This window comes from Chrysochloris asiatica, unplaced genomic scaffold, assembly GCF_000296735.1.
Source record: "Chrysochloris asiatica unplaced genomic scaffold, ChrAsi1.0 scaffold00212, whole genome shotgun sequence".
NCBI classification, from domain to species: Eukaryota; Metazoa; Chordata; class Mammalia; order Afrosoricida; family Chrysochloridae; genus Chrysochloris; species Chrysochloris asiatica.
Genome location: NW_006408730.1, coordinates 2,843,050 through 2,857,859, shown reverse-complemented (window position 1 = coordinate 2,857,859; position 14,810 = coordinate 2,843,050). Strand labels below are relative to the sequence as shown.

General features: G+C 38.7%; 1 protein-coding gene across 1 annotated transcript in view; it reads right to left on the bottom strand.

Annotated features, from left to right (window-relative positions):
* The window catches only part of CPS1 (carbamoyl-phosphate synthase 1, mitochondrial), a 165,038-nt gene that overhangs the window by 113,877 nt on the left and 36,351 nt on the right, over nucleotides 1–14,810 (bottom strand). The window contains exons 4-7 of the mRNA XM_006872744.1: nucleotides 12,997–13,086; nucleotides 9,329–9,385; nucleotides 6,398–6,490; nucleotides 1,212–1,301 (exon numbers count right to left, since the gene is read on the bottom strand). Coding sequence (XP_006872806.1) covers nucleotides 1,212–1,301; nucleotides 6,398–6,490; nucleotides 9,329–9,385; nucleotides 12,997–13,086 — 330 coding nt within the window. The remainder of the gene's footprint in view (nucleotides 1–1,211; nucleotides 1,302–6,397; nucleotides 6,491–9,328; nucleotides 9,386–12,996; nucleotides 13,087–14,810) is intronic.

Genomic DNA, 14,810 nt, shown 5'->3' with positions numbered 1-14,810 from the left:
GTGTGATCCCTGCAAACACACAGTACATAATAATTGTAACTGAACTGAAAGAGCCATTAGCTGGGTGGTTATAGGTTTTTGGTGTGGCACCAAGGTTGGTTTGAACTGCAAGGTCAGCTCTTCAAACTCACCAGCTGCTCCTTGAAAACCCTATACAGAGTCCCTGAGTTGGAACCAACTCTCTGGGATAAGCACTGGACTACAAGGTCTGCAGTCAAACCCACCAGAGGCTCCATGTGAGAAAGATGAGGTTTTCTGCTCCCATAAAGATTTACAGCCTCAGAAACCATATACAGGGTCACCATGAGTTGGCATTGACTCAGTAACAGTTAGCTTGGGGTTTTTGGTTTTTTCTTTGGTTTTACCCCAAAGAATGTGAATGTGGCATGTGATAAAATGTCAGTGAGTACATGAACAGAACAAGGATTGTTTTCTTTCATGTTATAGTGGCCCTTGAGGTATTTTTGTTTTTGCTTTTTTAAAAGACAAAACAAAACATAGCGTATTGTTAATAAATGTCATCAAGTCAGTTCTGACTCATAATGACCCCATATACAATTTATTAGGAGCAGCTGCTTAGCTTGAACCACTGGCCTTGCTGTTCAACGCATTAACCCACAGAGCCACACGATATTACATCAGTCATTTCAACAGGGATAAGGGGCAGATTACTGAATAAGCAAGGTAAATATGGGTTACTAATTTACAGTGAATAGTTTCAAATGTTTTCACCACACTACACAAAAAAAAAAAGATGCAAGTGCAGTGTGGGGGGGCACATGTAACATTGTTTACCGTAGATTAAGAAACAAGCACAAGCAAACCCACAATTTTTCTTGCTTACTGAATATTCAGTTCCTGTCAGGGATTGTAAATTGGAAAAGATGCTTTGATTCCTTCAGAAGGGGCTGTGAGGTAGAGAGAGAAACAGACGCTGGCCATACCCAGAAGCAGAATCTTTGATGTGGTGAAAAAAGTGAAATTGTTCACTACAGATTAGTAGATAAGTACAAGTAAACCTGTGCTTATCTTGCTTATTGGATAATTTGACACTGGCAGAGATAAATGCGTTATTTTGTAGATCAAAGACAACAAGAAGAAAGTAGATAACCCTGCTTTCTGAGGAATGCACAAGCTTTCCCTGAAACAGGAAATTATCTTACCACTGACAATATTACACACCCTCACTTTTGAGAAGGAACAAATCTTACCTTTACCAGGAGGCGGATTACATTGTTCTTTATCCCACAGTCTACAGCCACCACTTTTGTAGGATTTCCTTTGCCAAATACTTTGACATCCTGCGATTTTATAAAACAAAGATTGAGAGAGAAGTTCCAACTATGAGCCACACACAATATCATAAACATGCCTGAAGATAGTCTGCATTTACATTGGTAACAGATTGTTTGTTAACTACGAGGGAGTGACTGCCAGTTAACAATCAATTTGTAAAAAAGGCAAAGCTAGTGCCACAGCCTGCATCTATTTTTTATGAGAAAAAAGTACTTTGCCGTTTTATATAAACTGTTGATTACAGTAATAACAATGATCCCTAAGAAATCAGTTTTTTCCGTAGTTAACAATCATCTTTCCCATGTTTTGCAACCAGTAGCAAATGGAATATTCTAGTATTATTGCCTGTCGCAGACTAGACAGATGTGGTAATAGATACATCACACTTTAAATATCACTTGATCCTCAACTTGCAGTGAGATCGAATAGAGTAAAGCTGAGTTATTATGTACTAAATTTATGCCATGGGTTCTAATCAGTATGGGAGTCACAGGAATTCATAGGTAGCGGAGACTATAGGCCCCTTAGGTTACTGAGCAATCATTTACATTTAAATGGTAGATTTCATAAGAGGATCCCAGAGCATATTGTAACCAACCCTTCCCTAAGTCTGAAGCACTGCTTAGAGGAAGATCCATTTTCATAAGCATTTAACCAAGAAGCAGTTCCCCAAAGTCATAAAAGGAGAAATAATACATATGAGAGAGGGAGAAAAGTAGAAAGATACGGAGAGTGAAACTTGGGGAGCTAGGCACCCACAATGGTGTCTGTTTCAAGAGCTAGCGAGCACATTCGGTAGTTAGGATAATTTTATAGGTTACCAAAGGGTTTAGATGAAAATCACAATCTAGATATCCACAAGAGCATTTTACTTTAACTGAAATATATCTCTCTCCACAAAATCTATAGAATGTGAAATCATAATCCTTTGACTACACTTGAGGGGAAGAAATGTTAAGAATCTGCCATACGTTTTCTACTGCTGATTGTGTTGGAGGGAAAAAAATGAATACTTCAGTCTTTTCATGATTTGGAGGAATTATTGCTGAACTGAACCATGAATGTTGTGGATAATCTCTCTCTCCTCAGATACTTTGGAAAGCATAGATTTATTCTTAAATTTAGACTTTTGCTATAAAGTAAAGCAATATTACCATCTAATTGTGGCTCTATCAAATTGCAATTACAAGATAATGAATTCAGTTATAAAATGTTCCGTAAGGACATAGCCAATCAAACAACTTACAGAATATATATATATATCCCCCTGATATAAATAGACATTACAGTTATAATAAAATCATTTAATTAAACTGGCATTAAAATATAGACCAAATCTTTACCATTATAATCTTTCCCTTGATTCGCTATGCTGATCTCTCCACAAATGCACCATAAACTCTCCACAAAGAATGACAGAAGTGAAAACTTCACAGACACTTGAATATAATTAATTTGCATTAGAACTCTCCAAGAGAAGAATACATTGTACAGCATTTTTCAATCTAATATGACCACAGAATTATTTTCCAGGAAAATGTACCTCACAATTGAAAACTACTAACCTAGATGCCTAATTTTGTTCTCGATTATAAAATTTTATCATTCTAATAAGGGAAAGTAATAATAAATCTCTAGAATTCCATGTCTTCATGGGAAAATATGTAGAAACAAATAAAGGGAAAATTTGAGTCTACAAAATTGAAAACTAAAAATCAGAGGTGATATGGCAAATGTGGTTGTTAAGTGCCTTTGAGTCATTTCTGATTCATAGAGACCTTGTATAGTGTTTCTGAGGAGCGACTGGTGAGCTTGAACTGCCAACATTGCAATTCAAACCAACTTCGCAGTCCAACACATTAACCCACAGCGCCACACCTGGACTCCAATATTACAAATGGCAGGGGTAAATTCCAAATATAGACATTACTACATTCATAAGTAAAAAATTACGTTCTTTAATGACCCATATTTTATGTTTCAGTGTGTTACGAGTGCACGTCCCTACCCAGCATCAATGTCAGGACTAGGTACTGATTCCCAGAGATTCAAAGTCTTCATCCCCTGTGTCCATGTGAACAGAGCCAGTTTGATCTCTCTTCCAGTACCAATATGTGTGTTTTCTCTGCATCAGGCTGCTTTTACTCTTTAAATAACCTTTTAGTAAAAAACTTAAAAGCTCACTGAAAAATAATCTCATAGCTGGAACTCTTGTAGATGCGTTGCTATTCTTCACAGTCATTCTGTTTTGTGAAATAAACATTTCACAGAGGAGCAGGTGTAGGGAAAGGGAAAGCATCCTTTCTAAGGCTCCTGAATGAGTTCTGTGCTGGCATATTGGGAATGCCATCCATGATGCAACCAGTCAATGTTACCATGTATTCATCATATATCTCAGGATATGTTATACTACTTCTGATTAGAGAGTTAAGAATCCATACTTTGCTTATGGAAAACAATTATACATGTAATTGAGTATTATTACATGATAGTATGACTGTGGTTAACAAGAACTATTATTGCTAATATATTGGGAGAAAGTATGAGATATTGACTAAGCAGCAGATACTAGAGATAGCTAGTGTATGTTTTCTGGTAGTTGTCAAGGACTTCATTCTTCTTGGATCAACTATCAACACTCATGGAAGCAGCCATCAAGAAAGCAAATGGCGTATTGTGTTAGGAAAATCTGCTGCACAGGAATTTTTTAAAGTGTTGAAGAGCAAAGATGTCAGCTTGAGGACTAAGCTGCACCTGACCCAAGCCATGGTATTTTCAATAACCTCATATGCATGCGAAAGCTGGACAGTGAATAAGGAAGCCCATAGAAGAATTGATGATTTTGAGTTATGATGTTGGAGGAGAATATTGAAAGTGCCATGGGCTGCCAAAAGAACCAACAGATCTGTGTTGCAAGAAGTGCAACCAGAGTGCTCCTTGGAGTCCAGGATGGCCAAACTTCATCTCTCATACTTAGGACATATTGTCAGGAGGGACCAGTCACTGGAGAAGGATATCATGTTTTATAAGGTGGAGGGTCAGAGAAAAAGAGGAAGACCCCAAGGGAGATGGATTGGCAAAGTGGCAGCATCAATGGGCTCAAGCGTGGCAATATTGAGGTTGGCCCAAGATCAGGCAGTGTTTCGTTCTGCTGTGCATAAGGTCACTATGAGTTAGTACCAACTCGATGGCACCTAACAACAACACAAATCTCTTGAGAAATGAGGTTGGGTAGCATAGTGATTACAAATCCACCTGCTAACCTCAAGGTCAGCAGTTTGAAACTACTATCTGTTCCTAGGAAGAAAGATGAGGCTTTCTGCTCCTGTAAAGACTTATAGCCTCAGAAACCCTGTACCGGATCAGAACCAACTCCCCAGCACATAACCACCCCACCACCACCATTCTCCCTGAGGTGGTGATAGTGGTTGTGTGCTGGTGGGTGTGTTCCTACTTATAGCAGCCCTGTATAGAGTTTCCTGAGAGTTCTGTGGCTCCGTGAGCACCAGACTGCAAATCACAAGGTCAGTGGTTTAAGCCAACCAGCCATTCTATAGGAGAAAGACAAAGCTTTCTGCTCCCTCAAAGATTTTTTTTAAAAAAAGGTCTCAGAAACCCTATATAGAGTCGCTATGAACTGGAACGAATGGAAGACACTTAACAACAAAAACTGCTGAGTTCAGGCTTTCCTACATTCTGTTCTAGTTAGCTGCAGTAACCTTCTGGTTACTTGTTCTTTTATCTAGTTATACTTTGCTCCTAAATGACACAGAATAAGTTCTCAATAGTTTTTAGTATTGTTGCCAATGACTTTAAATCCTCTAGATCTAGACTCAGGTAATCCCTGTGGACTCACCATTGGACACTCATCAATATGTGGGACTCCCTCCTTCGGTTCAGCCATACCACCCTATGCCTAGCTCTCCAAGTACATCATGTTTTTCATATTTGGCTGTAGAATAAGCACTTGACCATAAGGTCGATCTGAACTGCAAAGTAGTCAGTTCAAACTCATCAGACACTCTTGGAAACCCTAGACAGAGTCACTGTAATCAGGACCGACTCAACAGCACTTAGCAACAACAACAACAACAAAGTATCTCAGCTCACTCCAAGGAAGAAAGATGAGTTTCTGCTTCTATAAAGATGTACAGCCTTGGAACACCTGTAGAGAGCCGCTAGGAGTCTGAATTAACGTGGTAGCACACAACCAACAATCACTATCATGGCTCTCAGCAACACACATTCCTTCTGCCTGAACCATAGTTCACCTAGCTCTTCATTCCCCTAGCTACTACCTGTCCTTTAGGTCTCAAAACAAGCCTACCTCTTCTGCAGAGCCTTCCCTGATTCACTATCCCATTGTAATGCTACCCTAAAGCTACCCTTGTGGTTTTCTGAGCACAATCCAAGGAGAGCATGTATCATACGATTTGTTGCATGGTGGTTTACTTATTTCCAACCCCACCAGGATCTATATTCCCCAAAGATCTTAGTCCTAGAGAGTCGCATTTACATTAGCAGTATTAAATCAAATCCAATGGACATCTTTCTAAAATGTATTCTATACAACCTTGAAAATATACACTTTACATATTTCACTTTGGAGTGACACAGTCATCATTATGAACTTTAGCTTTTGGACCAAACTATAAATCTTCAGTGTGTAGGAGTATTTTCCCTGTACAAAATGACCCTAGATTTTGGTTACGGGGTCAGGTTTGTATACAGTTTCAGTCTTTTGGCTTTCTGGCAGACCATTAGCTCTGACTCCTAATCATTACTATGCCCACCCCTGACAGTTCAATTCCTCTTTTATTTGATTTTGTTAAAGCACTGAGCTAAGGAAAAGAAAGAACAAGAGAGAGAGAGAGAAACAAACCACCAAAGAAAAAAAGTGAATGGCTTTTAGATCAGAGCATGAAGGTTTTCTTGTAATTAAAAGTTGCTAACATTAAAAGCACTGATTTTGTAATATGTTTTTTAATTATTATGAAACTATTTTTATTTCTGTTTCAATGAAGATTTTGATATTGCAGGAATGGTATATCCAAAGGTAATAAAATGAAAATAGTAAATAAATATGAAGTAAAACTCTCACCTTAGTTGAAACCTCAGCAATCAAGTTCTGCTTATTTGGATCCATAAAATTCACAGACTGACCTTCAAATTCAATCTTCCCAAGCATGGTACCCTAGCAAATTAAAAATTAGACATTTCAAAGTGTGCCATGATGAAGTTGCTGACAAGATACACTCACAGGGACTTAAACAGCTGCTCTAAGACTTAGATGTCTTTGTGAGTACTCATAATCATCAACACTAAATCTTCATCTTCCCCAATGGGAGGGGGAAGTAATTTGCACAGTACATTGTGAGACACACAATCAGAATCATTCGTGCTGTGTCCGTTGCCTGGTGTACGAAGTAGGCAATGTCAAAAGGCACCAGAATCCAGATCACCAGATTCTAGGTGGGTTCATACTGGGGCATCTAGAGTACCTATTCCTTAGTGCATATGGTAAAAGGGATTTCATGGGAGATGTGAACAATCTGTTGAGAAGAAAAAAAGTCTAAATGGAAGAAAATTGGGGGGATAAAAAGGGGAACAGAAATCCATTATAATACTAAAATGAATTCACACACAAAAAAGAATGTGAAATCCTACATGTCATAAATTTAGAGATGTGACAGTGAATATATTTACTGCTTTGGACATTCTTATGTCCAGGTCTTCCTATGTGTCTGAACATTAAAGAATAATTAACCTCTTCTGAAGTTTTCACAGATACGCCTTGTGATTTTGATCAAGAGCCCTGGTGTGGGGCTATAGGAGAAACACTGGCCAGTTTGAATCTACCAGCAACTCTTGGAAACCCTATACAGGGTCGCTATGAGTAGGAACTGATTCGACAGCACACAATATTTTAATCATACTAAAGGTTATTTTTATTAGCTGTGTTTTAAGATTTACTTATTAACAGATAAGTATAATAACCATTAGCAACTAAATAAAAATTAGTTTATTTCAATCAATTTAAGAAATTGGCATGCTATATATATTTAGTAATCAAGATTTTATTAAGAAAAAAGGTTAAAACAATCTGATTTGTCTTTCTCCTAGAAAACTATTACATTAAAGGGCATTGATGAAAGTCTTTATTTCTCTCTTAGTCTTTTTTCTTAGTAGAGAAATTGTTTGTGGCCAAGGGAGTGAGGGTAAAAAGTTCCAACACACAATGCAGACACGATTGTGATTTAACTGCTATTGTGAAAATCCGCTGCAGTCTCCAAATCAGGGGAACCTAACTAGAACTCATCTTTTGACTCCATAGTGGATCACTAAACATCCTGGTGGTCTATACTTATACCTCAAGTCTCAGATACAGGATCTCATTGATTATATTTATAATGACTCCTTAACATTGGAGGTTCACAAGAGAAGGATGTAACACCCAGAAACCCTATACAGTATCACTATGAGTCGGGACCGACTCTATAGCACTTAATAGCAACAACTCTGGAATTTGATTCTTACATCTTATTCACTTTTTCTGAATGCAGACTGAATGAAATACAATCTCACTTCTTCATCCTTAGACTAACAGAAGTGAAATTTCTAAACTACGAGCCAGTATCACTAGTACTAATGTATAATAGGCAATATGACTATTTCAACCATATATTGAAAACTTAACTGCCTTTGATAAAAGGATATAGTGTGGTCTTGTCAAGAGTTTCCCTTGATTATTAGGTCTGACTACATTCTATTCAACCTTCCAAACCTGCAACTTTAATCAAATTTCCTAGTTTTATTCCCTGCAAATGTCACCCAGGTAATTTCATGGTTGATTACTGCATCCATCCCATCATTGGGCTAGGAAAATACAATAATCTACTTAGGAATCTACTTAGTAGATGCTACTCTTGCTAGCATCTACTCTCACGAAAATCCTAGAGGAGGAAATGAAAGCAGAGTTGGTTGGGTAGAATGGTTTCATAAAATCTGACTTTTGGCCATGAGATGTGCCCATGCCCTTATTTTCAACACTGCTGTTTCTTTCTCTTTACAGAAATCTTGCATCAATAAATATTTTTAAAAGAAATCAACAACAGATCTTCTTGTAATACATTTATTTCATATATGGTGGTACTTTCAAATTGTACCAGGGATATTATTTTTTATGTAGTATAACTCAATAAGAAAACTTTGGGTGTATTTGGAAATTTTAATTAATGCTTGTGAAGTAAAGGTTTCTTTCTAATTTGGGATCTGAAGGGGAAATAAAAATTGTGTCAACATCTTATAACAAGAAGAAACAAGTAGAAGGTGAAAAAATGTTCTCAGAGGAGCAGTCAGATGTCACAGTCATAAGATATGAAAGCCAAGGAAAAGTCTTCTCTTATCACTTTGGTCATTGGTACAATATCAAGAAAGACAATAGCATTCAGGAACTTATTCTAAGTCCATTTGGCATACTCACAAAAAGGGATTTGAAAAACGTGTGGAAAAATGGCATTATCATTTAATTTCATTTTCCCAGAACTTTTTCAACCCCCTCATATAACTAACTAATTTTACAAATAACACCTTCAAGACGAACAAGAAATAGCAACACTAATGTTGTACATTTGGTTGCATTCTTCAGCAAATAGTTACTCAATTCAGGGAAAAATATTACGCACTCAGGTACCTTCTCCACTTGTTTTACTAAAGTAGGTTCTGTAACATGAGCTGAACTACAAATGTCTTGACTATATATTTTATTTCACTGCTTTGGAGGTGATTGATACAGTGGACATTCAATAAAATCCTGCTGGGAGAATTAATCTCCAGTCCATCCAGTAATGAACATACCAGTCAAGTATTTAGTCTTGAGAATCACACAGGAAATAGTGAAACAAAATGACAGAGCTCTGCACAGCAGAAACTGGTCAGACTCATTGTTTTCCAGAGTCACTCTTAACATATTCACAGGTGAAGAAAGGAGTTCAGTGAAGCAGCATAGATTTGGCTAAAGATGAGCCCTTACCTTGTCTCGAATTATTTTAGTCAGCATTCTTGTATCCACTCCATAAATTGCAGGGACCTACAAGAAAAAAATTGTAGTGACAGTGAAATTGGAGTAAATTAGATCCAGCATATTGTTTTCAAGTTACAAACTTAGCCTCATCTATCTTCTTGAGCAGTAAATAATTTCCCCACTCCTTCATGCCTTTGACCCAGGGTGACAGTGCTGTCAGAACACGGTAAATTGCTGCTACACTTGGGCACAGAACTCTTTATATCAAGGCCTTTACTAGGAATAAAAAATGGAACATCTATCTCCTACTACAGCAGTTTTGTTGCTTTTAATTAAGGATGTTAAATAACTTTATATATACTATGGGTTAATGTACTGGACTGCAAAATCCATTTGAACCTCAAAGTAGTTGGTTCAAGCTCACCAGCCACTCCTAGGAAACCCTATACAGGGTCGCTATGGACTGGAACTGACTCAATGACACAACAGTCTACATATATATGAAATGAGATCTGTGAATGTCATAAGCAATCATATGTAAAGCATATGCAAATTCTTGTGTTGAACCAAATGTCCCTAGTCTATATAGACACTCAACAAATGCAAGTACTCCCTAGGTTAGAAAATAAGTCACAACTCCTGTTGCTGTCATTGTTTACTGTCATCAAGTCCATCTGATTCATAGCAACCCTGTATAGGGTTGTCAAGGAGCTGCTGGTGGTTGTGAACTTCCAACCTTGCAATGAGCATACCAGTGCTTATCCTACAGCACCATGTCCTTTAAGGTTATGAAAATTTGCCCTCATTTTGAAATGACTGAATCAACCCTTGCTCACACTCTTCATTTCTGACTCATGATAATCACATATAGGACAGGGTCAAACTGCCCAGAAAATTTTAAAGCCTGTAGATCTTTACAAACTCAGACTGTGACATCTTTCTTCTATGGAGTGGCTTGTTGTTGTTCTTGTTAAGTGCTGTCAAATTGGTTCCAACTCATAGCGACCCTGTATAGGGTTTCTGAGGAGTAGTTGGTGAATTTGAACTGCCAACCTTGAGGTTCAAACCAACCTTGTGGTCAAATGCTACAGCGCCACAGTCTGGTGTGTTGGAAAAGCCAACCTTTCGGTTAGCAGCCAAGTGCTTAACCATTGTACCATCATAGGTCTTTTCTTACACTAAAGTAAGGCTAAAATAAGAACATTATGCACTTGTTCCAACTCCCTACAAATTCTTAAAGACAGAGTTAGGAATAGATCTTGTTTGCAACACGGAGACTTCCTGTATCTCTAAAGGGTCATGAGTAGTCATGTAATAATGAAACTTGCTATCCTACTAATCACTAAGACCCCCATCAATATTTTCTTTCTGTTTCTTTAAGGAGATTGGGTGGAGAAAGAGGTGATATATTGAAAGAGCAGCGGGTTAAGAATCAGATTCTAATGGCTGCTCTGCCGCCTGAGTGATTCTGAGGAAGGTTTTTGTCCTTCCTGGGAACAGCAGCAACTGAACTAGTTATCATCTTAGAGCCTTTCCCACTCTGTACTTCTGAGATCAAGTGACAAGATTCAGATTAGTGAAAGGTTTACCAATAAGGAGAGCATGTGTTAGACTCAGTATCACTCACCCAATAAGCAAGAGAGGCCTGGGCTTACTTGTGCCCATCTACTAATCTGCAGTGAGCAGTTTCAATGTACCACCACATAAAAGATTCTATTTCTAGGTACAGCTGGCATCTCGCCCAACACCACAGTAACTTCCTACAGAATCAAAGCCTCTTTTGAAATTTGCAATAAGCATTGGACTACTAACTGCAAGGTCAGCAATTCAAACCTACCAGCAGTTCCATGGAAGAAGGGTGAGGCTGTCTGCTACAGTAAAGATTTACAGTTTCAGAAACCCTATAGGGTCGCTATTAGTTGGAATGGAGTTAGTGTGGTGGTGCCGGTTAATGCACTGTACTGTAAAGTTGGCTTGAACCACAAGGTCAGCAGTTCAAGTTCACCAGCCACTCTTTGGAAACCCTATACAGGGTTGCTATGAGTCACAACCAACACGACAGCACTTAACAACAACATGAGTTGGAATGGATTCAGTGGCAGTAGGTCTAGTTTGGGATTCTGACAGGGATAGAGTACACAGTAATCAAGGTAAACATGGGTTTGTTTGTGCTTACTTATGAATCTGTAGTGAACAATATCTCAAAGATGTGGTAAAACGATGTGAAATTGTTCATTATAGACCCATGTTTACATTGCTTATTGGATAATCTGTTCCTGGTTAGAGTTATACTAAAATAATTATATTTCAGATGGAGCAGCTATAACACTGTGTGCCCTAAATAATACAACAGAGTCCTGGTGCAGCATTGTTGGACAAAGCACTGGACCACACGGTCAGTTTAAACTACAAGGTTGGTGGTTCAAACTCACCAGCCACCCCTTGGGAACACTATACAGGGTAGCTTTGAGTTGGAACCTACTCGACTACACTTAACAAAAACAACAACAAATGACACAAAAGAAACATTAAAAATAATAATACAATAAAATAAGGAGTCTCCTGAATGACCATTAAAGGAATTAATTGTCTTGATACTGGAGGTAAATTCAGCTAATGCTTCAGAGAAAATAGTAATGGGCCAGTATGTGCTACAGACGCCTTCCTCTCTCTTTAAGATTTGTAAAGAATGAGAACTAGAGAGCCAAGATCAAGGTTTTTTGATTTGACAGGAAGAGGCAGGCAACATTCAACTCCGACACATAGACGCTCATTAGAGAGGCAGAGTTTTCTAAGAATAGCATCGTGTCTATTACTGGTTCAGCAGTAAGTCAACAAAAGCAAAGGCAGAAATAAAACATAGAAGGTTAAGCACTCCCAGTGCTCAAACCAAAAGAATCGTCTTATTTGATCAGAAAAATATACTTAAAATCTGAAGGGTACAAAATAATTTTTTATAAATATTTGGCTCATTATTTCAAATGTGGTTATAACTAATTAAATGCCATACAGTCATAATACTAGCCCAAGGAGACTTAGTCATGGTTTGTTTATACTCATAAGAATTAAAGGTGAAGAAAGTATGGTGTGAAATGATTGCATGGTCTACACAGTCACCCTAGAACCCACGAAGCAAGTTACATAAATAGAACCTGGATAAAGGACAGGGGAACCTTAAATTGTTCAACTGACTAGCTTCAAAGTTCAAAAACTTTCTCTATCCCCTTTTGTCATTAGGTGCCTTCCAGTCAGGTCTAACCAGATTAAGAAATGCTACTAAGCATGTAAGAGTGTCACCTAGTGGTTAAAATGAGAATTCTGAGTTTTGAGCCCTGATGTGGTGCTGTAAAATAAGCCCTGAATTGGTAACTGCAAGGTCAGCAGTTCAAACCCACCAGCTACTCTCCAAAACCCTATAAGGGTTGCTATGAATCGAACTGACTCAACAGCACACAACAACAAGGTTTAAAAAAGGATGAGTCCAGATAGTTCAACCTGTATTAGAAAAAACATCTCTCTAAAAGAGATTCCAAACATAAAGCATAAAGCATCTGTATTCATCAATTGTGATTCAAAAACTGCATAATCTGCCTCATCTGATTGGCCCTCTTAAATCTACAGACACTCTCCCAATTTTCCAAGGTCACCATCCATCAGTCCTTTATCATGTTTCTCACCTTCTCTTCCTGTAGCCATTGCCCTAGAGTCTTTGTAGCCAGCCAGTGGTTGTACTCGTTACTGTAACTCAGGACCAACAAACCTGAAATCTAGAAAGACCAACAGTTATATTAAGGAGTGATCACAAAATATTATCCAATTCTTGTCTTAAGAAGTCATTTGCATTTTTTAAAAGACTTTATTGCATCCACTTATATAAGGTTAAAAATTTTGGAGACCTAAAGAAAGAAATGATGATTTCAGCAGGAATGACATCATAACATTCAGGGCTGTTTCCCCCTCAACCCAAGGGCAGGGCCACCCTTAGCTAAATCCCTCATCCAGTGACTGCAATAGAACCTGCTTGGTGGTGCTCAGGAAGGGGGTGTTTGAATTATAAACTGCCATATGTTATGAAAACAAATTATGTCAATCTCTGTGAGATAAAGTAGGATGCTTAGGCATAACCCTATACTACAAGAATAGCACCCCAACTTTTCTTCTGACACAGGCCCCCAGATGAGGAGCATGATACCCCAATTCATCTGTTTCCTAAACTCAGCAGTAACAATGAAGAGCAGAACCACATTGCTCAGGATTTACCCTCAGATAAGAGGCAGGGGGTGGGGAAGGATTGCAATTAAAGCTGTGCCTCCCTCCAGATATTTGTAAATCCTTTTTTATGCTCTGGTAGCTTAGTGGTTATGAATCGGGTTGCAGACCACAAGGTCAGCAGTTCGAAACTACCAGCTGTTCCGTGGGAGAAAGATGAGGCTTTCTGCTCCCGTAAAGATTTACTCCTTGGAAACCCTGTACAGGGTCGTTATGAGTTGGAACCGACTCCACGGCACAAAACCACCACCAGAGTGGCACTGTAAGTCCTGGTGTGGTGCTGTGGGTTAATGCACTCGACTGCAAAGTTGGTTTGAACCACAAAGTTGGCAGTTCAAGATCACCAGCTGCTCCTTGGGAAACCTTATACAAGGTCTCTATGGGTCCGAACCAACTCGATGACACTTAACAACAACAACAAATCATTTTTAGGAGTCCTGGTGTGGCGTTGTGGGTTAATGCGCCAGACTGCAAAGCCGTTTGAACTGCAAGGTCGGCGGTTCAAGCTCACCATTCACTCCTTGGAAACCCTATGCAGGGTCGCTATGGGTCGGAACCGACTCGATGGTACTTAACAACAACAACAACAAAGAAAGAAAGGCGAGCAACAATTCATACATATTTCCTCTTAAAAATCATATCCTGTGGAGGAGCAAGCTTATCTGGCTTGCTGGATTCCACACAACTAAACTGAGGTAGACTGCTTGGTACCTCAAATTTTTGGCATGAAATGTATTAGTAATGTACTTAATAATTAGTTGTTTAATGTACATGAAGAATAAAATATATTTGTTTAATCTACGTTTACAGGAGGGAGCCCTAGTGGCATAGTGTGTTAGGTGTAGGATTGTTAATCGTAAAGTCAGTGTTTCAAACCCACCAGCCACCACTCCAACTAAGATGAAGCTGTCTGCTCCCCTAAAGATTTACAGCCTCAGAAACCAACCCGAAGAAGCAGGTCTACTCTGTACTATGGTTGGTTGGTTATGTGCTGTTGGAGTCGGTTCTGACTCATAGCGACCCTGTACAGGGTTTCCGAGGCTGTAAATCTTTACAAGAGCAGAAAGCCTCATCTTTCTCCTGTGGAACGGCTGGTAGTTTCGAACTGCTGACCTTGCAGTTCACAGTCCAATCTGTAACCACTATGCTAACAGAGCTCCTTACTCTGTACTATAGGGTCACTCTAAATTGGAATCAACTCGATGACTCTGGGTTGGGTTAG